The sequence below is a fragment of the Pollachius pollachius genome, assembly GCF_949987615.1.
Source record: "Pollachius pollachius genome assembly, chromosome: 19".
Taxonomy (NCBI): domain Eukaryota; kingdom Metazoa; phylum Chordata; class Actinopteri; order Gadiformes; family Gadidae; genus Pollachius; species Pollachius pollachius.
Genome location: NC_136952.1, coordinates 1,026,698 through 1,054,085, shown reverse-complemented (window position 1 = coordinate 1,054,085; position 27,388 = coordinate 1,026,698). Strand labels below are relative to the sequence as shown.

General features: G+C 48.3%; 2 protein-coding genes across 4 annotated transcripts in view; both read right to left on the bottom strand.

Moving 5' to 3' along the window:
- abca5 (ATP-binding cassette, sub-family A (ABC1), member 5) overlaps positions 1–18,551 on the bottom strand; it is a gene marked incomplete at its 5' end in the record, with an annotated part of 40,039 nt that extends 21,488 nt beyond the window's left edge. For 2 of the 3 annotated variants that reach the window (XM_079756510.1, XM_079756511.1), the window contains 16 exons: positions 233–372; positions 985–1,075; positions 1,419–1,557; positions 2,845–2,964; positions 4,225–4,511; positions 5,261–5,319; positions 5,831–6,008; positions 6,533–6,680; positions 8,614–8,802; positions 10,150–10,291; positions 10,923–11,149; positions 11,476–11,573; positions 11,972–12,145; positions 12,814–13,003; positions 14,757–14,926; positions 18,419–18,551. In XM_079756510.1, coding sequence (XP_079612636.1) covers positions 233–372; positions 985–1,075; positions 1,419–1,557; positions 2,845–2,964; positions 4,225–4,511; positions 5,261–5,319; positions 5,831–6,008; positions 6,533–6,680; positions 8,614–8,802; positions 10,150–10,291; positions 10,923–11,149; positions 11,476–11,573; positions 11,972–12,145; positions 12,814–13,003; positions 14,757–14,926; positions 18,419–18,431 — 2,365 coding nt within the window. Of the gene's footprint in view, positions 1–232; positions 373–984; positions 1,076–1,418; positions 1,558–2,844; positions 2,965–4,224; positions 4,512–5,260; positions 5,320–5,830; positions 6,009–6,532; positions 6,681–8,613; positions 8,803–10,149; positions 10,292–10,922; positions 11,150–11,475; positions 11,574–11,971; positions 12,146–12,813; positions 13,004–14,756; positions 14,943–18,418 lie in introns of those variants that run through there. The other variant, XM_079756509.1, reaches the window with a different exon arrangement.
- Positions 18,552–19,722: 1,171 nt separating this feature from the next.
- On the bottom strand, positions 19,723–25,950 carry asb3 (ankyrin repeat and SOCS box containing 3; the record flags this gene model as incomplete). Its single annotated transcript, XM_079756898.1, has 10 exons — positions 25,703–25,950; positions 25,355–25,568; positions 25,019–25,189; positions 24,524–24,636; positions 24,101–24,233; positions 23,511–23,688; positions 22,329–22,544; positions 21,103–21,393; positions 20,617–20,750; positions 19,723–19,961 (listed from the first exon to the last, which is right to left on the bottom strand). The coding sequence occupies exons 2-10, from the start codon at positions 25,551–25,553 to the stop codon at positions 19,723–19,725; spliced, it is 1,674 nt and encodes a 557-aa protein (XP_079613024.1). The 5' UTR covers positions 25,554–25,568; positions 25,703–25,950.
- Positions 25,951–27,388: the final 1,438 nt, after the last annotated feature.

The following is a 27,388-nucleotide window of genomic DNA, read 5'->3' as shown; positions in this document are numbered from 1 at the left end:
CAGACCTCTGTACTAACGGTTCCTGTCTGGTGCTCTCGTTCTCTCAGCTCATGGTTTCTCTCTCGTTCTCTCAGCTCATTGTTCCTCTCTCGTTCTCTTGTTCTCTCGTTCTCTCAGCTCATTGTTCCTGCCTTGTTCTCTTGTTCTCTCAGCTCTTGGTTCCTGTCTCGTTCTCTCGTTCTCTCAGCTCATTGTTCCTGCCTTGTTCTCTAACCTTAAAGCATGCCCGTACCTGTGAAGGTGTTTATGCTCTCGAAGGGCAACGTGAAGGTGAGCTCCGTGTCCCGTTGCCGTAGCAGCGTGGCCGTGGGGACGTGTTGCTGGACCACTCTCTGGATGCTCTCAGTCTTGCAGCCCTCGACGAGCGACATTCTGAAGCAGGACAGAAACATGACAGGACAAGGGATGATGTTAGTTAGTAATTATTAAATAAGTTAAGTGCATTAGTTACCATAAAAGAATACAGTGTTCCAACTCTGATAATGTAGATTTTGAATTTACACGACTTATTTAAACACAAGATGACATTTTCTTTGAAGACCAAAGTTAATGATAGGATAGATTGGATAACGGCAACATACTCTATGATCAGTTTCTGGTTAATTATATACACCACATTTCAACCCATTTTAATTTAATGGAAATTAATTTAATGTAAAGAAATAAATCAGATATTTCGTGATCTTTTTGGTGGCTAGATTCCATGATTCCATGACTTGTCCCAAAAATTTAGCAAATCCCCTGACTTTTCCTGTCTGGGCCAGTTTTTTTAAATTCCCTGACATTCCACAAATTCCCCGACCTGTGGGAACAATGTCATGAGCTTTGTTTAAACTTGGCTTTTGAACCTGACGAATGATCCTCAGGTGCAGACAGCGTTGCTTCAACCACCCGGGACCAGTTTGGTCACTGTTATCAGCAAATCGCATGAACAACAACACAGTGCAACGTATTTGCAGTCGTGCATGAGAAGGCCTCCAGTACCGGAGGTGGTACCCCACGCCCCACTTGGTCTTCAGGTAAAGAGAGGAGCCCACGCACTTGAGCTGGCCGTGGGAAATCAACGCTTTGCGATCTGGCGGGGAAAGAAAAAAACGCATGGAACTAGAACGCAGACAGATTTCTAGTTCAAACTGTGAAGAATCCTGTGACATACCAGGATTCACTTTAATAAGAATCACACGATATCACTTTGTCGGATTTGATCAGAAACTGTGGAGCGGGAATTAAAAATATGACGGGAACGTAGCGGTAATCAAATGTTCATATAGTATTGCAGTATAGTATAGGAGCGAAAATCAATGAATACTTCAGAGAACTGCGAGAGATCCACTAGGAGTCCTGAATGACTTTAACGTTGTCAAACAGGACTTAAAGCCAGGGGAGACAGACAGGGTGCAGACAGACGCAGGGCGTACCGGCCAGGATGTCGGCCTCGTCCATGTAGTGGGTGCTGAGCACAGTGACCCGCCCTGCCCGGCGCTTCTTCAGCAGAGACCACACCTGGTGCCGCGAGCACGGGTCCATGCCCGCCGTCGGCTCGTCCAGGAGCAGGATCTGAGAGACAGGCACAGAGACAGGCAGACAGAGAGACAGGCACAGAGACAGGCACAGAGACAGACAGACAGAGAGACAGACAGAGACACAGACAGAGAGACAGACACAGAGACAGAGGGACAGATAGACAGACAGAGAAACAGAGAGAGAGACAGACAGAGAGACAGGCACAGAGACAGGCACAGAGACAGACAGACAGAGAGAAAGGCACAGAGACAGGCACAGAGACAGACAGACAGAGAGACAGACAGAGACACAGACAGAGAGACAGACACAGAGACAGAGGGACAGAGAGACAGGCACAGAGACAGAGAGACAGACACAGAGACAGACACAGAGACAGAGGGACAGAGAGACAGGCACAGAGACAGAGAGACAGAGAGAGAGACAGACACAGAGACAGACAGAGACACAGAGAGAGACAGGCACAGAGACAGAGAGACAGGCACAGAGACAGAGACAGACAGAGAGACAGGCACAGAGACAGACAGAGAGACAGACAGACAGAGAGACAGGCACAGAGACAGACAGAGAGACAGACAGACAGAGAGACAGGCACAGAGACAGAGAGACAGACAGAGAGACAGAGAGAGAGACAGGCACAGAGACAGACAGACAGAGAGACAGGCACAGAGACAGACAGACAGACAGAGAGACAGGCACAGAGACAGAGAGACAGACAGAGAGACAGAGAGACAGGCACAGAGACAGACAGACAGAGAGACAGACACAGAGACAGACAGAGAGAGAGAGACAGACAGACAGAGAGAGAGACAGGCACAGAGACAGACACAGAGACAGACAGACAGAGAGACAGACACAGAGACAGACAGAGAGACAGGCACAGAGACAAACAGACAGAGAGACAGGCACAGAGACAGACAGACAGAGAGACAGACACAGAGACAGACAGACAGAGAGACAGACAGAGAGACAGGCACAGAGACAGAGAGACAGAGAGACAGGCACAGAGACAGAGAGACAGACAAGAGAGACAGGCACAGAGACAGACAGACAGAGAGACAGACAGACAGGCACAGAGAGACAGACACAGAGACACAAACAAAGATGATGAGTTTTGGTTCAAAAGGCAATTTAAATGAAACGCACAGCAAAATACTTTACATTATTCAAAAATTAAACAATGTATGTAATGTAATTATCCCATTAGGGGCGGGTCACAACAAGGCAGCACAAAAAAGGAAAGATGCATTCATTCATTCATAAAGATAGATTCATGCATGCACAGATCATCACTGTTATGAGCTCCATTCTGGGCCGAGGTACCTTAGGGTCTCCTAGGATGGCGATGCCCACGGAGAGCTTCCTCTTCTGGCCCCGGCTCAGGTTCCTGGCCTGGGCATCCATGATCTTCTCCATGTCAAGCTCCTTCAGAACCCGTTTCACCTGGAGGAACACACACACACACACACACACACACACACACACACACACACACACACACACACAACTTTACATCAGAGCTCGAATTATTATTCAACCTTTTCAGGGAAGGGAAAGTATTATTATTTGTCATATTCTCTCTTTCTTCTTCTGTAAAATATCTTCGTTGATTGTAGATAATGAAGAAGCGAAAGTAATGTTAAATATGACCTGGGAATTACCCTGGCTCTGTCAAATGCAAAGGCAGCTTTGAATCCCTGAGAGACATTTGCACCACGTTTCATGTAAAATCTAATTTAAATCCAGAAATGCAATCTATCATCAGCCTTAAATCAATCACAAACAGAGGTTCACGAATGAGTAAGGCGATGATAGACTGTATTGCTGAACTCAAATTTAAGATGCTTTGGTTCCCGACTTCTGTTTCATACCCTCAAAATAACAATAAACGAATAAATCTTACAATATATAATAAAACATAATAATCCTTCAAACCGCGGGCAACGTCAAACACAGAGAGCTAATAGAGTGGCAAAGTCTCGCCCCTTCCAGTAGAGCCCATGTGACCTATGAGATCGAAAAATATGAATGGGTTTCAATGGAGAGAAAGTAATTATTTTCTGGTCCCAGTCTTTATATGCCCCGGGTTACACATATGTTGTTTGTGGATTTAAATGATCATTTTTCTTGTCAAGAGTTTGACCGTTTATTGTGCAATTGTTCAGTTAAAGGCTGTAGAGAAAACACAATGAGAAAGACTACATGTCTCTTATATGACGTCACGCTCCCTGCGACTGGCGCGGACAAGACCGACATTCTTCCCATCGGCATAACTGAAACTCTACACATGCCCCAACTTATAATGGTTTTCACCTCTTTCGATGCTTTTATCCTCCCCTTGGAAAAAAGCGGTGAAGTGGAGCAGAGAGATCGCCATGTCTGTACCTGAGTTTCAAGTGCGGGTGGTGACGTATATCATTCGCTTAGAGAGCAGTGAAGAGCTGTAGTTCACAAAGCAGCCTCACATAAAACCATTATCAAACTTCTTCTTTTCTTTGCATGAAAAATTATCATTTAAATCCACAAACAACATATGTGTAACCCGGGGCATATAAAGACTGGGACCAGAAAATAATTACTTTCTCTCCATTGAAACCCATTCATATTTTTCCATCTCATAGGTCCCATGGGCTCTACCCGAAGGGGCGAGGCTTCGCCGCTCTATAGACAAAGAGAGAAAGACTCCTCCCCCCGGAGACCCACCTCCCCGTCCACGTCGGCGGGCAGGATGCCCTTGATGGCGGCGAAGATGTTGAGGTGCTCCTCCACGGTCAGCACGTCGAAGATGATGTTGAACTGCGGACACACGCCCACCAGCTGCTTCAGATCTGGCCCCTCCGCCAGGTCCGCGACCGGCTGGCCGTACAGGCTGGCCGCCCCCCCGCTGGGCGGACTGATGCCACACAGGATGTTCATCAGGGCCGACTTGCCGGCGCCGCTGTGTCCCAGCAGGGCCGTGATCTGGCCCTCGTAGATGTCAAAGGTCAAGCCTGTGAGGGGGGGGAGCGGGGGGGCTTCAGAACAGGTTTCACTGACTGGTTGGACGAGAGTCCATCTCCTCATGGGAGATCAGAGAGAAGAACGGCTGTGTGAATGACAACCTGTATGTGAATGTCATTCACACACAGATTTAATTTATTGACACGTAAACTTAGCACCAAAAGTAAGGAAATTTGTGTTTGGTTGATTATTTCTCTGTGGTAACAATGCCTTTTTGGCAATAAATCTTTTACCGTTGGAAAGCCTGTTTAGTTCCCTTACAAATGGTGCCCCATTTGTAAGGAACATGCATTTGTGGGATGAGCAGCAGCGCTGAGTATGTGGGATGCGCCCATGAAAAGTTTGCCAAATCTTCAAACTGGTTATTTTGCTACAGTTGTGGAGCTACAGTTATGGCTTAATCCTTTTTCCCCCCGGTGGTGGAACATCTGGCCCATTCCTGGATTGACTCATGGATGGGCACGCTTTATTCTTGAGAAATGTTCTCGTGGAGATATTGGTGATACAGAAAAGTAACACACACACGTTTATAAGGAGGTGAGGAAAGCAAGCGTTTCACTTCTTCCTACTCCATTCCAGACATGTTTCGTCCTAAATAAAACAAATTGTATCGTTGAGAAGAAATAGCCACGAGTAATCCCTCGTCACGTTGATTCTCCTACCCTGTATCACATCACCTCCTGTCTCCACACACACACAGGTTTCTGTTCATGTGGGAGTAGTGCTGTGTAGGCGGTACCTCTGAGTGCGTCCACCACGCTGTCCTTCTCCTTGAAGACTTTCTGGATGTTGTGGATGCTGACAGCAGCGTGGGAGAGGCAGCACAACGTTAAGCCACAGGGGAAAGGAAGTCAATATGAAGAGAGATCATGTTCCTAACATCTACATCGCCGACGGGCTGAACTGAAAAATAAATGTTATCGAGCTGGGCCCAAAATAAGTTGGGTGCTTAGCTGGGCGGCAGAATGGCATTCAATCCTTCGGCAAATCAAAGAAATAAATGAACATGCTAGAAGCCTGTATTTCTGTCCACATTAAGCGAGGTGGTTACCTAAGTAAGTGTTCATCTACCCTTGGTCTAGTAGTCCTACTATGTTAAAGCGTCGGGGGGGCACAGAGCCTGGGTCGGAAACCAGACAGTTTCCGACCCAGTGTCCGTTTACGCCTTCTTTCCTGTTTTGCCGTCGGTTGCGTGTATGACCCACTTCGGCTAAAAGCGTACATGCCCTCATTGTAAACTCTACTTGTGTCTACAGTGTCAAAGGGGTCATATGTCGGACTGCGAGGACCAGGGGGGTCGGCCTCTCACCGGATGGCCTCTTTGCCTCTGAACTCCAGGGACACAGGCTCGATGGCCTCCTCTCCAGCGGGGGCGCCGTTCACCTCCGCCTCGTACACAGAGCTCACCTCCACGTAACGCTTCTTACGCTGTGACCAATAGGACGGCTTCAGGAAGTAGAGAACCGAGCGCCTCATCCGGAACTCCCCTAGGGGTGGAGAGGAGGACTACAGTCAGAGATGCACTCGTACATGGATGAGCACTACTTCAAAATGATCATTCATTATCTTTGAATGCTGTAGTGTGGTCATGAAATCAACCTATTGTGTTGTGATGTGCCCAGTTTCATAGTCTAAATTAAATGTGAAGAACGGCCCTTGACTGGTTTGACTGGTTACTGACTGTTTGTATACACTTTAATGGAATGTCCCTCAGACTATTTAGAACAGGATCTTTCCTTCACAGTGTGGCAAGAGGTGATAATGTAAAATCCCTTGTGCTAATCTTTGTTTCCATGTCGCCCAGCCCTACCTGCGCGCGCGCGCGCGCGCGCGTGTGCGTGTGCGTGTGTGTGTGTGTGTGTGTGTGTGTGTGTGTGTGTGTGTGTGTGTGTGTGTGTGTGTGTGTGTGTGTCAGTGAGTGAGTGAGTGATCGAGTGAGTGAGCGAGCGGGTGAGTGAGCGAGCGGGTGAGTGAGTGATGAGTGGTGAGTGGTGAGTAGGTGAGTACGTACCGGGCAGCACCTGGTCCAGGTAGACGGCCAGCAGCAGGTAGAGGCCGCAGTCCAGCAGCAGCATGAGCAGAGGAACGTAGAGCGGGTGGGGGCCGTTGGTCAGGGTGGAGAACACTGCTCCGTCACTCTGGGCCTCCAGATACACCACCTAACACACACACACACACACACACACACACGCACGCACGCCAAGAGACCATGCATTGCCAACAATGCATTGTTAACAAGTACTAACTCATCAAGTCTAAACAGGTCATTAGCGTACATACTTATATGCAAATTTGTAATGATACCAGGGGTTCCGTGTGTATTTCATGCAATAAATAAGCGTGTCCGCGCGCGCGTGTGTGTGTTTAATACATACAGTTGGGCAAAAAAGTATTTAGTCAGCCACCAATTGTGCAAGTTCTCCCACTTAAAAAGACGAGAGAGGCCTGTAATTTTCATCATAGGTAAACCTCAGCTATGAGAGACAAAATGAAAAAAAAAATCCAGAAAATCACATTGTCTGATTTTTTAAGAATTTATTTGCAAATTATGGTGGAAAATAAGTATTTGGTCACCTACAAACCAGCAAGATTTCTGGCTGTCACAGACCTGTAACTTCTTCTTTAAGAGGCTCCTCTGTCCTCCACTTGTTACCTGTATTAATGGCACCTGTTTGAACTCCTTATCAGTATAAAAGACACCTGTCCACAACCTCAAACAGTCACACTCCAAACTCCACTATGACCAAGACCAAAGAGCTGTCAAAGGACACCAGAAACACAATTTCAGACCTGCACCAGGCTGGGAAGTCTGAATCTGCAATAGGTAAGCAGCTTGGTGTGAAGAAATCAACTGTGGGAGCAATTATTAGGAAATGGAATACATACAAGACCACTGATAATCTCCCTCGATCTGGGGCTCCACGCAAGATCTCACCCTGTGGGGTCAAAATGATCACAAGAACGGTGAACAAAAATCCCAGAACCACACGGGGGGACCTAGTGAATGACCTCCAGAGAGCTGGGACCAAAGTAACAAAGGCTACCATCACTAACACACTACGCCGCCAGGGACTCAAATCCTGCAGTGCCAGACATGTCCCTCTGCTAAAACCAGTGTACGTCCGGGCCCGTTTGAAGTTTGCTAGAGAGCATTTGGATGATCCAGAAGAGGATTGGGAGAATGTCATATGGTCAGATGAAACCAAAATAGAACTTTTTGGTAAAAACCCAACTCGTCGTGTTTGGAGGAGAAAGAATGCTGAGTTGCATCCAAAGAACACAATACCTACAGTGAAGCATGGGGGTGGAAACATCATGCTTTGGGGCTGTTTTTCTGCCAAGGGACCAGGACGTCTGATCCGTATGACGGAAAGAATGAATGGGGCCATGTATCGTGAGATTTTGAGTGAAAACCTCCTTCCATCTGCAAGGGCACTGAAGATGAAACGTGGCTGGGTCTTTCAGCATGACAATGACCCCAAACACACCGCCCGGGCAACGAAGGAGTGGCTTCGTAAGAAGCATTTCAAGGTCCTGGAGTGGCCTAGCCAGTCTCCAGATCTCAACCCCATAGAAAATCTTTGGAGGGAGTTGAAAGTCCGTGTGGCCCAAAAACATCACTGCTCTAGAGGAGATCTGCATGGAGGAATGGGCCAAAATACCAGCAGCAGTGTGTGAAAACCTTGTAAAGACTTACAGAAAACCTTTGACCTCTGTCATTGCCAACAAAGGGCATGTAACAAAGTATTGAGATGACCTTTTGTTATTGACCAAATACTTATTTTCCACCATAATTTGCAAATAAATTCTTTAAAAATCAGACAATGTGATTTTCTAGATTTTTTTTTTTCATTTTGTCTCTCATAGCTGAGGTATACCTATGATGAAAATGACAGGCCTCTCTCATCTTTTTAACTGGGAGAACTTGCACAATTGGAGGCTGACTAAATACTTTTTTGCCCCACTGTATCTGTGTCTTTATGCATGCATGCATCTGCGTGTGCGGGAGCATGTGCGTGTGTCTTATATGCGCGTGTGTGTGTGTGTGGTGCCAGAATATGCGTGTGTATGGTAGCAGTGTGTGTGTGTTACCTGTGCGATGCCCAGGGAGAAGGCGCTGGGGGACAGCAGGCAGAGCAGCCAGACCAGGGGCTGGGGGAAGTCATTGATGAGCACGGTGAAGAGCGACAGGCAGCCGAACACCACCGTCAGCAGGCTGCCCACCGTGCTGGCAAACTTAGGCTTCTTAAACAGGGGGGTGAGCAGGAAGGAGAAGAAGATCTGAGACAGACAGACAGACAGACAGACAGACAGACAGACAGACAGACAGACAGACAGAGAATAAGGGGGTCACGGTCTGCATTTACATATCACTTAAAATGCTTGCATGACATTTGCACACATTCACACACGGCGGTGTCAGCCATGGAAGGGAATGGCAGCTCATCAGGGGGAGTTAGAGGTAATAAGGAACCGGTAGAGATCGTTATCACCCATTCTTTGTCAACAAACAGGAAGCATCTGCTCATCATGTTTACTGAATTACTTAGTGTGGGATTCTTTCGGTAACTCAGGATTCGACTGTGGTTCTTTTGGTCACAATTTGATAAAAAAATGATTCTTGATTCAAATTTGATCCTCGATTCAATAAATACATTCAATAATTAGATTGCCAATGGATCTACTGATCTATTGATCTTCTGAAAAAAGGAGAGTAAAGTGTGTATAAGATGATGTAGCTTTTATATAAACACAATGGGAAACCCAAGACAAAATATAAAAAAATATATAAATTGAATAAAATAATGGTTTTTGGAATTTGTGAATTGCTTGCTTCAGAATCATAGAAGGTAAAAGGACTGTCACGTAAATCCACCTAGTTATTAAGTCAATTATTATGATTCAGTTTAAAGGGGTAGTTCGGAACTTTGGACATTGGCCTGATTCCCAAGTTAGCCTTGGTGTTCTTTATCATTGGAGACAGTTTTCAACACATTTCATTCAGTCCTCCTAAACTTAGCAGAAAAAGTAAGGAAATTTGTGTTTCGCTGACTATTTCTCTGTGGTAACAATGCTTTTTGGCAATAAATCTTATACCGTTGGAAAGCCTGTATAGTTCCCTTTCAAATGATGTCTCAGCAGCAGTGTTTTATTCCTGGTAGTAGGCTACGGCAGCAGCGGACTGATACCTAGGTTGAATTCCACTGCTGCTGAGAAAGTAGTCCCTCAAAATGTGATGATTCATGCGATGCGACGTTAGTTTTATTTCTAACATTATTCTATCAACACAGACGTTTACATCTATAGTCTGGCGTTATAGTTGATTTGCCTCGGGTGTACTGTGGAGTGGGTAAGACTGTTTTATTAGCAGGCTAGTATTGCCCGTTGCCGTGCGCTAGCCTAGCACGAGCAAACTCTGCAACTAGAAGGACTGAATGAAATGTGTTGAACTGTCTCCACTGATAAAGAACACCGAGGCTTACTTGGGAATCAGTCCCTGTGTCCAAAGTTCCGAACTACCCCTTTAAGTCATGAATCCTCTTGAACAAACATCGGTCAAACGGATCGTAAAGCGGTGCATTGGTAACGATGACGACCCCGCGTTTCTGGGGGGGGGGGGCAACTCACGGAGGAGATGCCGTAGAGGAAGATGAGCAGGAAGACGACGAAGAAGTCGCTGTTGGGGAAGAGCGCCGTGTAGGTGGCGATGAGCGCCATCAGGACGGACATGATGAGGACCAGGCCCGCATACAGCAGACCCCAGGACAGCCTGGAAGGACAGACAGACACAGACACTAGGAGGCAGAGCGGGTTGGCTGGTAACCGAAAGTTTGCTAGTTCGATCCCCGGCTCCTCCTAGAGTGTCAAGGTGTCCCTGAGCGAAACGCCCCCCCCCGACTGCTCCTGACCAGCTGGCTGTCGCCCTGGGGGGCTGACTCCACCGTCGGGGTGTGAATGGGTGCATGAATGGGTGCATGAATGGGTGCATGTGAGGCAATATTGTAAAGCGCTTTGAGTGGCCACTGGTTAGAAAAGCGCTTTAGAAATGCAGTCCATTTACCATTACGCATCCAGAAACACCAAAATGTCGTCTGAACTACTTGCACCTTTTTTATATTCATGTTTACACTGCCAAATAGAACGCCAAAAAATTATTGATATTTATTGATTATTTTAAGCCCGAAAAGTTTCTGTTCCTCTGGGACCCAGCCTCTGAGGAACCTCTGGGTCCTCAGAGGAGCCTCTGGGTCCTCAGTGGAGCCTCTGGGTCCTCAGAGGAGCCTTTGGGTCCTCAGAGGAACCTCTGGGGCCTTAGAGGAACCTCTGGGACCTCAGAGGTTTCTCTGAGGCTGGGTCCCAGAGGAACCTCTGGGGCCTCAGAGGAGCCTCTGGGTCCTCACCAGAAGGCCGTGTCGTACAGGCCCATCATGGTCATGGTGTCCTTCAGACGCTGCTCCTTTTCCGCCACCACGTTGACGATGAGGAAGGTGACGAACGGCGTGAAGGTCAGCACCAGGTAGATGGAGATCAGGGCGTGGGAGAACTTCTGCACCTCCACCGAGCCCGGCTGGCCCATCATCACCACCCGCAGGTTCATCTCACTCCACACCGAGCGCTTGGTCTGCATCTGGCAGAACGCAGAGGAGGACACGGACATATAAGGACAGGGACATATAAGGACACGGACATATAAGGACAGGGACATATAAGGACACGGACCAATGAGGACATGGACCAATGAGGACACGGACCAATTTCCTGAGCGGGGTACCCCCTCTCCAGACTGTGATGAGTTGGGTACCTCCTCCCCAGACTGGGCCCAGTGGGGTACCCCCTCCCCAGACTGAACCCAGTGGGGTACCCCCTCCCCAGACTGGGCCCAGTGGGGTACCCCCTCCCCAGACTGGGCCCAGTGGGGTACCCCCTCCCCAGACTGGGCGGGGCGGGTCTTACCTGGATGATGGCGGCGTCGATGAGGGACTGCAGACGGATGAAGCCTGAGTACCAGTAGTTGGCCGCTCTGCAGTTCAGCGAGCTGGCGAAGCAGTTGGCTGGGAGGACAAACACAACGCCAGTCATCGTTACGCTCGCTCCAGCTCAGCAACACTAACTGCGGCTGTTCCCGACCCATTGGCTCATCGGTTAGTAGCCTTCAATCTGGAATAGTGTTCATTATAGCAGGGGTTGGTATTGATTGGAATGAATTTAAATCTACAATAATCTGTTGTCTTACTGCTGTGCATTGTTTAACCCGTAACGGTTCCATCAAAATGCTTTTGTTTTGTACCGATAAAAACACAACAACTATAAAATATGACGTTGAAGAAAGGAGCTTGAGGCAACAAATTATAACAAAGAACCAATTAATCAATTAACTCTACTGACATGATAATGAACAACGATTCATTCTGGAATCCTTCCAGCCCAATAATAACCAATAGACCTCTACCGATGGACTCGGTGTAGTCGCTGGGCAGCGGCAGCTGGTTGTAGGGGTAGCGGAGCCGGTAGGAGGTGCCAGCGCCGTCCAGGAACACCACACCCACGAAGCCCGAGGGCTCGTGCAGGCTGGCGTTCTCCAGCTCCTCCTCGCTCGAGAACATCTCCAGCCGGTCCTGGATGTCTGGAGGAGAACGCCCACGAGTGAGGTGGTGAAAAGGACAGGCAGGACGGTAAACCGACTGCATTCATACAGCGCTGTTCTAACCAGCGGCCGCTCCAAGCGCTTTACAATACCGCCTAACATTCACCCGTTCATGCACACATTCACACCGACGGCGGCGTCAACGACGCGGGGCGACAACCAGCTGGTCAGGAGCAGTCAGGGTGAGGCGTCAGGGACACCTCGACACTCAGCTAGGAGGAGCCGGGGATCGAACCAGCGACCTTCCGGTTACCAGTCAACCCGCTCTTCCTCCTGAGCCACCGCGCCCCGCCGTTGAAATAACACGCGAGGGGCGGACACGGACACAAGGAAACCCCAACGCCTTATTTAAGATAAGGTAATGGACACAGACAAACACATGCATTTTATGTTCATGCATCAACTAGACTGACGGTACGCCTTTGGAAGTGATATTTCTAAAACACGCCCGCACACTCACACACACAAGTGTACTCACTCATTCACACACACACACACTTTTTCTACCCCAGCAGAGCAGCCTCAACATTCTGAAGAATGAAGCACCCCTCACATACACGCACACACGCACGCACGCACGCACACGCTCACATGCACACACACACACACACGCCCGCGCGCGGGTACGGTAACAGAGCAGCTCTCACGCATCTCCTGGGCCACCTCCTCCATGATGTGGCTGGTGGCGTTGGTGACGGGCGTGTAGCCCAGCCCCTTGAGGAGGTAGTGGTCCTCTCGCTCCAGCTCCAGGGTGCTGATGCCGCTGTAGTAGACGTGGGGGTTCAGGATACTGATGAGGATCAGCAGGGCCAGCAGCAGCAGGGGCAGGATCAGCTCCTGCAGACAGAGAGCACATCCGCCTGAGACACGATGCGGCGGCTTCCGGGAACGTTTACATCGAGGCCAGTTAGCAGACGCTTTTATCCAGAGCGACTTACAACCATTCACACACATTCGCACACCGACGGCGGAGTCCACCGCGCAGGGCGGCGGCCAGCTCGTCAGGAGCAGGTAGGGCGGGGCGTCTCGCTCAGGGACACCTCGACACTCAAGCTAGGAGGAGCCGGGAACGAACCAGCATCCTTCCTTCCACTTCCTTCACCCCGCTCTACCTCCTATGCTAAGCCAACATTACATTTCAATCGTGTTTAAATGTGGTACAGTGAATCTACGGCAACTATCACTTCTTGTCTATTATTGATTACAATTAATCATTGTTATCCAGTGTGGAGGTCGCATCTTCCACGCGAACTCGCGTGGAACATAGTGCCACTCCCTGAGTGCCACTCCCTGGGTCAAGACCTTAAAAGGCTGGCCTCGAACAACTGAAACCCTTTCAGCCTGAACACACAACCTGTTGAACGGCTTTGGACAACACCGGGTCTGGGCTCAGGCCAACCACCCAGAGTCCAATCAGGATTCACACCCTGATTGGACCGGAAAAGGGGAAAGGAGAAATGTCGGGTGTCAACCTGGCCAGGCCAATAAGAGCTCTAGATAAAAGAGAAAAGGAAAAGGGGGCACAACATACCAGTGCACTTACCAGTGTAACGCCCCCCCACCTCTGTATGTGTGTGTGTGTGTGTGTGTGTGTGTGTGTGTGTGTGTGTGTGTGTGTGTGTGTGTGTGTGTGTGTGTGTGTGTGTGTGTGTGTGTGTGTGTGCGCCAAACACTAGCGTGATCGAGTGATCTGAAGTTCAAAAGCACATTCCACTTGTTACCCGAAAGTTGTAGAATAACCAAGCCACCGGTTTATAAAAGGTATTGGCTAAGTTTGCAAGAAAGGACAAGGTGTATGATGACTAGGTTGTAGGTCTCGCCGTGTGTCAATGCGTGTATGACACAAGCATTTTTAGCTCTCCCTCCCTCCCCCTCTCCCTCCCTCTCTCTCTCCCTCTCCCTCTCTCTCTCTCCCTCCCTCTCTCTCCCTCCCTCTCTCTCCCTCTCTGAGTGGTCCATAGAACGACTAACTCCATTAAGCGTAACGTCTGCTCGCTTACTGAACACCGCGGCCTAACGTGGATAGGGTCTGTGCCAGAGATAAAGTAGATTGGAAACAACCTCGAGCACCCCAGGCTAAACGCCTGTTAAAGTGCTGGACTCACTCCTATGAGCTGCATTACCGGGACCAGTTACAAGCAGGCCAGGAAGAATTCCCCCCCGCGAAAGACGATTGAACAGAAACACATGAAAGATGCATCAGTGAAACCCAAATCCAAATGAAAGATGCATGGGTCCAGAAACAGGAGGGAGGGCCAAGGCAGGGAGGGAACCACAGAGGCCTGAAGGGTGAACAGGCCTAGGAAACAATTATCATTCATGCAACGCCATAAACTAAATTTAAAAGTCATGCATTTGGCAGTTTTGCTTTGTTAGTGGCACTTGGTTCATCTTTACTGTGTGGTCCGTGAAACATGGTTATTTCTCTTTCTTCTGACAAGTATACTTAATGTAAGGTCGCTTTGGATAAAAGTGTCTGCTAAATCCCCTAAATGTAAATGTAAATGTAAATGTGGGATGCTCATGCCTAATGTGATTTGTTTCGTCCATGCTTCATCCACGGTGCCCAGAAGCATTGGCCCCAACCCACCTGGAGACTCTGCTGCTTGGTCCTCCATTTGATCAGAACGTTCTTGTAGAGGAGACTCTTGGTTTGGTTCCACACCCCAGCACCCCTTCTGTAGGTGGGCTGCATGCTCTCCGCGTCCCTCATGTGGATCACCAACGGACGGGACGTGGTCTTCCTAATGCTGGCCTCAGCTGCAACCAGAGACATCGGTTAGTGGGTTTGATAATCACCGGTATGTTAAAAGAACAATGAAACAATGACAAAAACATTCTAGGTGATCCAGGCTGGACTGGTCATCTGACCTTCTATTTTATTGCTATGAACAGCCCATAAAAAAGGAATATATCGGATATCGGAGCTCTGACCCCTTTGGGTCAGAGCTCTCATTAAACATAAACAGCAAATCTGCAAAATTGTGGATAAGACTATTGTTTTATCCATTTTATCACACTTTTCTGCAAGGGAAGCAAAGCAATTGCTGCGTTTGAAACACAGCCCTTAAACTTCCTATTGGAATCAAATAATCCAGTCAACCTCATGTGTGAATTGTACGACCTCTACTCGTAACGAAGGGCGTCCAGGTATCACTGATGATCGCTCAGTGATGAGTCAACATTAATAAGCTCCGCTTACGGATTATCAGCTCAACTCCCACCAAAATACACCAGATAAGAAGAGGTGGAAGATCTCTCCTTTCGTCGGATGCTGCCGTGTGCAGCACATGCTAGCGAGGCCTTGGTTATGATTTCCGTATTATGTTGTTTTGTAAGATGTATCCGTTCTCCATTAGGATGTCTGTATTGTTTGGCTATGATGTTCAGTCAAGTCAAGTTTATGTGTATAGCACATTTCATATGCTATACACAGACGCGATGCGCTCTTAGGACCAACGTAGAAAAACACTACCAACCATAGGGAGGTTTAACCTCTTAAGCTCCAGCCGATTTTTAATCGTCTAATTCGTCTAATTAATATGCTTGGTGTTTGAGTTGTGTTTGGTGTGTGTAAAAATGACTTATCTGTGCTTGTAGCGCAGTTTCTCATGTTTAATTTGATATGGCTATTTCCACATAATAAGGGCAGTGTTGTATGCCTTTTGCTGCGAGAGTGATCACGGGTTTAAGATGTGGGTTTAAGAGGTTAAATAGACATTAAGAGACAATACAATTTAAATTCAAGAAAAACATTCAAGTTAAAACGATAATAGTAGTAAAATCTAAATGAGATAGAAAATTTAAAAAAAATTAAAGTCAACACACCAAATTGGAAAGGCGTTACATTTAACTAAAAGCTGGGGCAAATAAATTCGTTTTTAGTCTGCTTTTAAATGAGTTTACTGATTCAGAAGATCTTAATTCAGCAGGTAGGGAATTCCAGAGTGTAGGAGCATAGTGACTAAAAGCACCTTCCTCTGTTATCATTTATGTGTTGTCTGACACAACGTGTGAGACGCACATATTTGGTCTCCCAGGGATTGTTGTGGGCCAGTCTGAGCCAGTCTGGGCCAGTCTGGGCCAGTCAGGGCCAGTCAGGGCCAGTCTGGGCCAGTCTGGGCCAGTCAGGGCCAGTCAGGGCCAGTCTGGGCCAGAAGGCTAGGGCCATTCTGCTGTCCCAGTCTAGCCCAGTAGGGGGCTGTTTGGATGGTTCACCAACACGACTCAACTCTATTTACTTTGGAGCCACTTTCTCAGATTCACTGCGTGTGATGTCCTCACTGTGGTCGCTGGAGAATTGATGCAATATTAGATCCACAACACATAGAACCTAACCCTAACAACATGTTGAGTTCTGATGGATTATTTGATTATAGAACTAATAATGTTCTATATTTAAGACCCATGTATCAACAACATGATACATTATTTGATTATAGATCCACAACACGTAGAGCTATGATACAGTTTAGATTGAAGATCCACAACATGTAGAGCTATGATGTATTATCTGATTATAGATCCATAACATGTAGAGCACAGATGCATTCATTGATTATAGATAAAACACGTAGAGCTATATTGCATTATTATATTATAGGTCCACAACACGTAGGGCTGTGATGCATTATGCGATTATTGATCAACAACATGCCTAGAGCTGCATACATTATTAGATTCTAGATCAACAACATGTCTATCTCTGCATGCAACACGTAGAGCTATGATACAGTTTAGATTGAAGATCCACAACATGTAGAGCTATGATGTATTATCTGATTATAGATCCATAACATGTAGAGCACAGATGCATTCATTGATTATAGATAAAACACGTAGAGCTATATTGCATTATTATATTATAGGTCCACAACACGTAGGGCTGTGATGCATTATGCGATTATTGATCAACAACATGCCTAGAGCTGCATACATTATTAGATTCTAGATCAACAACATGTCTATCTCTGCATGCCTTATTAGATTGTAGATCAACAACTCTGCATGCATTATTAGATTGTAGATCAACAACAGAGCTGCATGCATTATTAGATTGCAGTTCAACATGTCTAGCTCTGCATGCATTATTAGATTGTAGATCAACAACCACTGTGTGATATCGGGTAACTGGCGGCTGAAGATCCATCTCCACAGGCTGACTCAACACCAAAGCAAAACAAAATCAAATGCATTTTAGTAATTATGCCGATTCCACAACACCATCCAAGCCAATAGGAGGAGGTTCAGTCCTCCTCACAGAAATGTACCCAACCAAACCAAAGGCATGCTGAAACACACAAACTGCCAATAGGGGTGCACTATAATTGATTTAATAACCATAAAAACACAATAAGATAATAATAAGTCATATATTTAGGTTATATCTTCATGAACAGGGAACTGCGAGGTCGCAACGTCTGCGCTGGCAGCCGGCAGGCAGTAAGGTTTCACAACAGGGTTTTACGGTTGAAAGGTTGATGAAAGATAATAAGATGTCCCAGAGCACCGTGTGCTTATGGTTGACCCTGCAGTAATGATATAATAATAATTATCCATAGCTTCCGGGTGTTTATGTTTGACCCTGCAGTAATGATATATATATATATATATATATATATATATATATATATATATATTATTGTACCAGTCACAGCAGGCTGAGATCACAACACCATGTATTAATGGTTGACCCTGCAGTAATGATAATTAATAATAATAACGTATCAGAGCAGCGTTTATCAATGGTTGACCCCGCCGTAATGATATTATGAAAATCTACCGGAGCAGCGTGTTTATGGTTGACCCTGCAGTGATAATTTATATAATACTAATATACCAGTCACAGCAGGCAGACATCGCAACACCGGGTATGTATGGGTGACTCTGCAGGAACGATACATATAATAACATCACAACACCGTGTATGTAAGGGTGAAAGTGTAATCTCGCTATATTTAATGATACATAAAATAAGGTCCAGGTCACCGAACACACAGCAGCTACGCCTCAGACCCCTGTTGTGTGGTTACCTGCGAACCGACCGCGATAACAGTAATGAGTGGGATCACTGTATATAATTATGATACATTATAATAACGAGTTGTATCACTCTATATTACTATGACACATAACAATGAGTGTGATCACTGGCTGTTATTATGATATATTATAATAATGTGGGGTTACCAGTGACCGCACGGCAGCAGGCTTCACAACACTAGGACGGGTCGCGGTGCAGAAAATACTCACGTATAAAAGACATTAAGACATGTTTCCGCCGTGTCGTCCTCCGGTTGGTTTGATAAATCGAAATGTTTTTACGGAAGCGCGAACGAGAGGCGCTGGGTTCTCGCGTCGCTACTTCCGCCTAGGCACGGCGCCAGGATTCCAGTTGCGGATGGGCCAGCCCAATCGTGGGTGGTCCTTTAATTAAAAACGTTATCAAATCCTTGTTTAACCTAATACAAATGACTGACTAATATACTGTTATATTATTATCTGTCTTTAAATATTTTGTTGCATTGTAAAAAGTTTCGGTGCATAGGACGGACCTATCCATGATCGCGCCTTATGCCTTTTTACACTACTGGTGAAGTTAGTTTGATGTTGGATATTCGACAGCTATTCGGGTATTCATTTCCTATGGAAAATGGCTTTTTGCTCAATAGGTTCCGAGTAATGGGACCCAGACCAATGCAGACCTGTCCTGATATGTGGTACTAACAAGACACACCTCACTAAAAATTCATATTTTGCACCTCCTATTTTATTTAAATATTTTATGAATCCATTCATTTCCTATGGAAAACAGCTTTTTGCTCAATAGCTTCCGAGTTATGGGACCCAGACACCCAAGACTGCAAATCTGCTTCCGCCTGTCAAACAGAACAAGACCCGGGAGAACGGGACGCTGGCCAATGACAGCTATGGTTGCTTTCGATGGCGACGATCTGCGCCAATCGGATACGAGCGTGGCCGCGGTCGTGATATCATGCGGTTCGTCACTGTGACATAAAACCGAAACGGGAAAGCATTTGGAAACATTAACGTTTTTAACTGATCGCATAATAAATTGTAATATCTTAACTGCGCTGCAAGGAAATTATCTGCATGACAAGAGTAGTCTTAAATAATAACGGATTACTGAACCTTAATGTATAATGCTGCAGGTCATGCAGAAGCATATTGACTTATTGCATACATAGCAGACAACATGCATACTTGCAGTTCATTATACACAAACACGATTGTGTCCTACATTGCAACATGTTCATACTAATGGCAGTAATATAAATGTAAACATTATATAAATTGATATTTATAAATAAATATAACTATTTGAGTAAATAGAAAGTACTTCCTACTACAGCTGATAAATATTCCACATTTTAAAACAAGAATGCCATTGATAAAGAGAAGAGAAAAGACACAAAATCAGCGTGTAGCCTACAGCATTGTGGCAAATCTCTCAATATGTTCTACTTAACCATAGAGTGGCTATCATTTGAAAAGAAAAACAACCAAAAGGACAATCTGAACATTTTATTAGGTCTTCACACAACATGTCTGTGCGTGTGTGTGTGACTGTATTCCTCCATCAGGTCGGACACCAGCGGCAGGGGGGCGGAGCCTGGGGAGGCCGGGGGAGGCGGGACCTCGGCGTAGCGGAGGTACTGCTGGAGCAGGGGGGGCACCGGGAGCCGCTGGACGGCCACCGCCGTGCCCAGAGCCGGCCGACCCATGACCTCACTGACCTTCAGCCTGCACAGGTGAGACAGACACGGGACAGACTCTGACAGGGGGAGGGCGGGGGGGGGAGGGAGGGAGATGGGGGGAGATGGGGGGAGGGAGGGGGAGAGGGGGGGAGGGAGACGGAGGGAGGGGGGAGGGAGGGGGGGGAGATGGGGGGAGAGGGGGGGAGATGGAGGGAGAGAGGGGGGGGAGATGGAGGGAGAGGGGGGGAGACGGAGGGAGGAAGAGAGGGGGAGAGGGGTGTGGGGGGGACGGGGGGAGGGAAAGGGGGGGAGATGGAGGTAGAGAGAGGGAGAGGGGGGGAGGAGATGGAGGGAGGGGGGGAGGAGATGGAGGGAGAGGGGGGGAGACGGAGGGAGGGGGGGGAGACGGAGGGAGGTAGAGAGAGGGAGAGGGGGGGAGATGGAGGGAGAGGGGGGGATGGGGGGAGGGGGGGGATGGAGAGAGAGAGGGAGAGACGGAGGGAGAGGGGGGGAGATGGAGGGGGGGGGGGAGATGGAGGGAGAGGAGGGGGAGACGGAGGGAGGGGGGGGAGACGGAGGGAGAGGGGGGGGGAGATGGAGAGAGGGGGGGGGGAGACGGAGGGAGGAAGAGAGGGGGAGAGGGGTGTGGGGGAGACGGGGGGAGGGAGAGGAAGTCATTGGCGATCCACAATGGAACAGGAGGAGTGTTTCAACCCGTTTGCGTCACCGTACCGTAACATGCGTGAGGCGACCAGGACCGCTCCTCCAGCCTGAGGTCCAGAACGCGCTTCAGAGGCCGACTCAGAGTGGACCAGTTCACAAACGCCAGAAGGTAGTTCAACACATCACCATCTGCTTCCTGGAGCCTGCCAAAACACAACACAACATTGCCAAAGGAAGACACATTGTCCAGCCGGTTGTGTGGAAGAGACTGAGAGAGAAGAGATTGAAAGGCAATTGCAGGCTGATTTTTGTTTTGCGGATGTCTGCCACATGGGTCTGATTCTACTCCGTGCACTGTGATCGAAAGTGGCCCCAATAGATTTAGGCCCCATATATAATATACAGGCCTGGATCTGGTTCATATCTCAGCACTGTCCGCCAATGTAGACCCTCAGCAGAAAACAATGGATCGGAGCAACTACAACAAAAACAAGAGATCTGGATCCTGCATTTCACGTGCAGCGGCTCAGGAGAAGCTCGCCGTGAAGGACCTACATGTTGGGCTGCAGCAGAAGAGAAGGATCCAGTCCGGCCCGCAGTAGCAGGGGCAGCCAGCAGGGGGCGCTGCGCAGCGCGCTGAGGGCCACACACACCAGCCCTCGGAGCTCCTGTAGGCTTAACACCGCTCCGGGGGCCCCGCTCCGCTCCTCTGGGGCCCCCGGCCCAGGCAGCCCCCTGTGGCTCAGCATGAGCTTCAACAGCTCCGTGTTCCCCAGGGCCAGGGCGTGCATCCAGGGGTCCTCGTCCAGACGGGCCCCTGCGGCCACCAGCAGCCTCACCGACTCACTGAGGTTTCAGAAGATGGTGGTTCACTGTATCGCACTCTCCAAGGTGTCCAAAGACACCCAAAGACTTTAATGTCATTATAGTCACAGCGACAAACGGACGGTGTTGGGCAGGTTACTTTAAAAAAGTTATGAGTTAGTTACTAATTACTTCTCCCAAAAAGAAGCTAAATGAATTACTCAGTTCCAAATGATTAAAGTAACTAGTTACTATAGCGTACTGTAACTATTGCGTTATTTTCAAGTACATTAAAACAACAACCGCCCAAGTCTACCTCTGATTGGCTTACCATGAAACGTTACTCTACCTCGGCCAATTCATTGTGATCAATTATGCGATTGTCTCGTGCCCACTAACCAGTTGGTAACCTAATCAGGAAGAACAGTTAAAGTAAAGCTTTGCCGCTCAGTTTAGAGATCTGGTTGGTCTGACATTACTGAAAAAAGTGCCGTCATTACCATCAAATAAGGGTAACAGCCAGACTACTGGTGAGAGAGACAGGGAGACAGACCGGGTGAAACATATGAAGCCTGCAGGCCAAGCCCGCCAAGGTGAACTACATCACCTGAGGAACCACTCCGCCCCACCCACCAGTCTCCGCCCCCAACAGGTGCACTGAAGGGACCAGCGGACAGAGGGAGTCACACTGAGGGTTGTATATTGTATTTTGTACTTCCTGGCACTTAATGTACGCACTTATTGTACGTCCTGCTTAAATAGTACTCAGCATTGTGTAGCATCTTATCCTAGCTATCTCTGTTGTATACGGGGAATGGGTTAACCTAGTGATGGTTAGTGCTCAGCACTTGGTTCTATGAACATCCTCACTGTTTATTTTGTTGTTTATCTTCCTACTGACAAATGGACTGATTGTTAGTCGCTTTGAACAGAAGCTAAAGGCCCAGAATGTAAGCGGGACTGTAGGGCACACACACCTGCAGCGCCTGTCGGGTGTGAGCGATAAGGCGAAGGCCAGCGGGGAGCGCACCCCCAGGAGGGGGGTGCAGTCCTGGGCGTCGGGGCTGTACCCCTCCCTCAGCAGCAGCCCTACGCTCGGACTGGGCTTCCTCACGGCCATGTAGAGCGGGCTGACCCGACCCTCCCCGCGGTCGCAGGCGCGGTCCGTGATGGCGATCAGCCTCTCCAGGATCCTGGGGGGGGGACATCGACACCGTCAGCTCAAAGCCACTACGGTTTACATACCCCCGTTACATTAGAATCAAATGATGAACCGTTACCCCTCGAATCACAGGCCTCGTGCCGTCTAGGGCGCCGTCTTTTGGGGGTCTTCTAGTGGTTTACGGCTTAGCTCAGGAGGTAGAGCAGTGGCCTTGTAACCGAAAGGTCACTAGTTCGATCCCCAGCTCCTCCTAGCTGATTGTTGATGTGTCCCTGAGCAAGACACTAAACCCTAACTGCTCCTGACGAGCTGGCTGTCGCCCTGCGTGGTTGACTCTGCCGTCGGTGTGTCAATGTGTGTATTAACCGATACCGTAAGTCGCTTTGGATAAAAGCGTCTGCTAAATGCCCTAATTGTAATTGTTTACTGCTGACCATGTGATGTGTATTTTAGCAGCGCACAGTGCATCGTGTTTTAAGAGCCATTTCCCTCCAACACGATCTCCTGAACCCCAGAGAACCTGCAGCCGAACGGGGTTCAGTACCGGCAGCGGCTGAACTCACAGAACCTGGGCCCAGTTTTTCAAAAAAATGTAATCTGGATCAAATTGATCCGGATGTGGAAATGTTTTGCTATCAAGGATCACCTGATCCATCTTACTTGTATGCCAGTTTATAAAGAAGCATTCGATTGGATCACTGTGATCCAAATACCAAATTTCAGGATAACCAACGGAATCCGCCCTTCCGATGGGATCAGGATAATCCTGTTTTTTTGGATCAAATAGATCCCAAACCGAGTTCAAAGTTTTGAAAAACCCAAAGGGCAGGTTTGATCCAGGTCAAATGTAAGATCGGACTACATGATCTAAATTTAGTTCGTTATCCCTCTTTTGCTTTGAAAAAAACATTTCCAAGGTTTGATCCAATCCGTGATCCGAAATCCCACTGGATTACTTCTGAAGAACTGGGCCCCCGAGATGAACGGGGCCCTGTACCGGCGGTGGCCGAACTCAGCGGCGGCGTGGATGGGCAGCTGGGGCCAGTCGCTGCTGCAGGCCAGGTCGGGGTCGGCTCCGTGCTCCAGCAGGACCTCCACGCAGCCCTCGTGGCCCTCCTGGGACGCCAGCATCAGCGGCGTGGCCAGGTCGGCCGCCTGGGCGTCGACGTTGGCCCCTACAGGAGCACGGAGAACCACTCCGTCACCTCCCAGTCTGGCGTCACCAGCTCCCAAAGAGGGCTCCGGACTCACAGAGACTCTGCATAGCCTCCCCCTATGATTTACACTTTACCATTTATATAAATATTGTTTATACTGTCTGTTTTGTTTGCCCTGTTTGTCTTTATTTAAGCATTTACATAAGCATTAGTACTTTGTATCTTTATTGTATTTTATCTTATCCTGTGTTCCACTGCTGCTTGGCTGTCGTAACAAAGGGATTTCCCCTCAGGGGGGTTAACAAAGTTGTTCGATCTTTGTTCGATCGATCTATCTTCTATATACGAAAGGCAAAATAGCTACAAGTCAATGACAAACGCCAGGAGATTTAACACACAGACCCCGGCCCCCAATGGGTCGTTGGCTCACCTGCTCCAACGAGGGCCTCCAGGCATCTGCGGCGGCCATACTGCGCTGCCACGAAGAGGGCCGTGATGTTGTGGTCGTCCACCGCCTCCAGGTGAGCCACGCCGATGAGAATACCCACAATCTCCCTGTAGCCCTGGGGGAGGGAAAGGGAACAAACACCGTAGCTCAGGAGGGCGAGCGGGTTGACTCGCATCTGGAAGGTTGCTGGTTCGATTACCGGCTCCTCCTAGTGGAGCGTCGAGGTGTCCCTGAGCGAGACGCCCCCCCCTTACTGCTCCAGACGAGCTGGCTGTCGCTGTGCATGAATGTAAGTTGCGTGGGACCGAATCGTCAGCTAACTGCCCTGAATGTAAATACACAACGGTGTGCATTAGACTCTGTGAAGCCTCATCCACTGTTCCCAGTCTCTGTGTTTCAGCCTACCCTGTAGACGGCGTGGTGGAGACAGGTCCATCGACAGGCCGTGTGCGTGCCGTTGACCTCGGCCCCCCTGCTGACCAACAGCTGGACGACCTCTTTGTGACCACCATCCACGGCTAGGAGAGAAAGGAGCCGGCTGATTGGTCGCAGAACACAGTGGAGCGCCAAACAGACACCGAACTCAAAGTCCCTGTTATTGGAGGTTTTTGTAATCTTTTAGTCTTGTTCCTATTGAAGACATGTTTTAGCTATTTTTAATGAATGACCCGCGACTCGTGGAGAGGGATTGGGCATTGAATTGGCCCCACCTCGGCTGAAAACAAGAAACAAATACGCAGTGCCCTTTTCTAAACTTGTGGGTTAATGTACAAAACCACACAGAAGGAAAACCCTGTTTCGCAGGGTCGTTAACACATGATTCCCATCAGACTTTATCCCTATTGACATGCCATGATGGTAACCGGGGTCGGGGTTAGTATAAGCGGGCTGTTACCTTACCTGCATAGAGAGGAGAGGAGAGGTCGTTCGTGGACTGGTCAATATTGGCGTGTGCCTTCAAGAGGAGTCGCACCACCGCCAGATGTCCCCGCTGCGCTGCCAAGAACAGCGCAGACTCCCCTTCGTGCGTCTGGGCGTTCACAAACGCGCGGAGACCGCAAGAGGAGCCCGCTGCAGACAGCCAGAGAAACGGGGACTTTAGTTACAGGACTGCACTGCAGGGAAAGGCACATGATGGATCCTACTATAATGAATTAAAAAAAGGTTAGGGCACCTGATATATTTGATGTGAACAGTCAGAGCGGTATAGTTCCAGCTTCGTTTAACAGCACTCACCGGCTGCAGACACGATTTCGCTCACGCACCCTTTGGCGCCCGCCGCCGCGGCCTCGTGCAGCGCCGTCCAGCCGCGGTTGTCCCGGCTGTCAATCACGCAGCCCTCGGCGATCAGCATGCGGACGCGCTCCCGGCAGCCCGAGCGCGCGGCGGCGGCCACGCTGGACACCGTGTCGCCGTAGCTCTCCGTGAAGTCCATCCGTTCTCCGCCGAACTGTCGAGAGGGATGAAGAGGAGAGGACGCCTGACGTACAGAATGCGTGATGATCCTAGCGATGACGCCATATGAGTGGCGTCATAGGGACGTCATAGCATGGAAACTAGTCGTTGCATTGTTTATATACTCACTGACACGTGACGTTCAGGTTTATAACAGAGTTAATGTGATGGATGTACGAGCTCGACCACACTGCTGCCAGATTGAATGAGTTTTGCAACCACGTTGACGAAGTTAAAGACACCTAGTTGGCCTACATGAAATGGCACTTCGTCGTTTTTGCAATTCATTTGTATTTGAATTCAAATAATAAACCAATCCGTTGTTTAACAGACACAACGACGTTACACAGAGCGAGCCGAAGAATAACATGCAGGACATCTACTTCCGTAAACAGATGGATTCTTCTTCTCGCTTGTCAGCGACGTTATGGCGCGTTAACGCCACCGTCAGGGCGCGTTAACGCCACCGTCAGGGCGCGTTACCGCCCTCTCCTGGGCTGGAACGTGGAAAAAAAGATTTCCTTTTTCTTTTTTTTATGTACCCTTGGCTTCGGCCTCCGGTGTACGTCATGGCACATGCAAAGTTATCCTCTGTCTGCGGAGTGTTTGTTTGGCTAATCTGTGTCCACCACTTTAATTTCCCTCTGAGCCGGTTCCCAAACAGAATGCCATGCCTCCATGGGGCTTTACCTGACTCTGGGCTGCTTAGTGCAGAGAAACAATCATTCCCTACCTCATTCCCTTCTATCCGTTGCACTGCTTGCACTACTGATACTCAAGTCCTACTGTGGATTCTGAGGGAAACGTCTGTTCTTTCCGTAGGAATTCCCTTGAAAGGTGTCATTGCATCGTTGTAGAATAATTTTGCGGTGGTCACTAGTAGCATGAATGCCCTGTGAGTCAGTTTTGGTGAAAAAAAATGCTGTGGTGCTCCTGTTTCACGCTGTTCTAGTGTGGTGGAGGAGGTGGGCGAGGAACGACATGATTTTGGCTCTTACTTGTGAATATTCAAGACATGAAAATGTCTTGCCTCTGATCGGCTAACAGCACTTTCTGTTACCGTAATAAAAGAGAATCCGTAATTTTCCAGAGAGACTCAGAGAGAGGGAGAAGGAGAGAGAGAGACACACAGAGAGAGAGAGAGAGAGAGAGAGAGAGAGAGAGAGAGAGAGAGAGAGAGAGAGAGAGAGAGAGAGAGAGAGAGAGAGACAGAGACAGAGAGACAGAGACAGAGATTAGGAGGGAGAGGAGAAGAAATGGTTGGATTGGACATTCGTTCACCGTGACCACGGCCCGGGCACTACCGCGGTTCCCGCCATGCCCCGTGAATGAATGAATGAATGTCCAATCCAACCATTTCTTCCTCAACTCTTCTCTTCTTGGCCAAGAGATGCGACGTTGATTTGTTATCGCCACAAAGAGCACAGGCACAAACTTGTTCTGCCATGTTAACACCTTGCTGTTACCTCCTGCCTGCCGAGATGGGCTCTGTGTCACCTGGCCTTAAAATCAATGCTGTCTTCCTGTGGGCCGTCACAAGCCAAGGTGGGCGAGGCCATGAATACTAATTCACCAACTGACGTCAGTTGGTGAGGCTTTTCTAATTTGCTTGTTTATGCGTTTATTTTCTTTCATTTGCTAATGCAGCGACCGAGGTAGAAGAACATTTTCACGTTCAGCATGCATATGCAACTAGAGTGACCTATCGTATTTCAAAAGGAACAAGATTAATCGGTTTCTCGGGGATAACACCTTTAAATGATAATCATATCTTTATACTTTAAATGTATGCTATTGAGGATATATAACCCATTC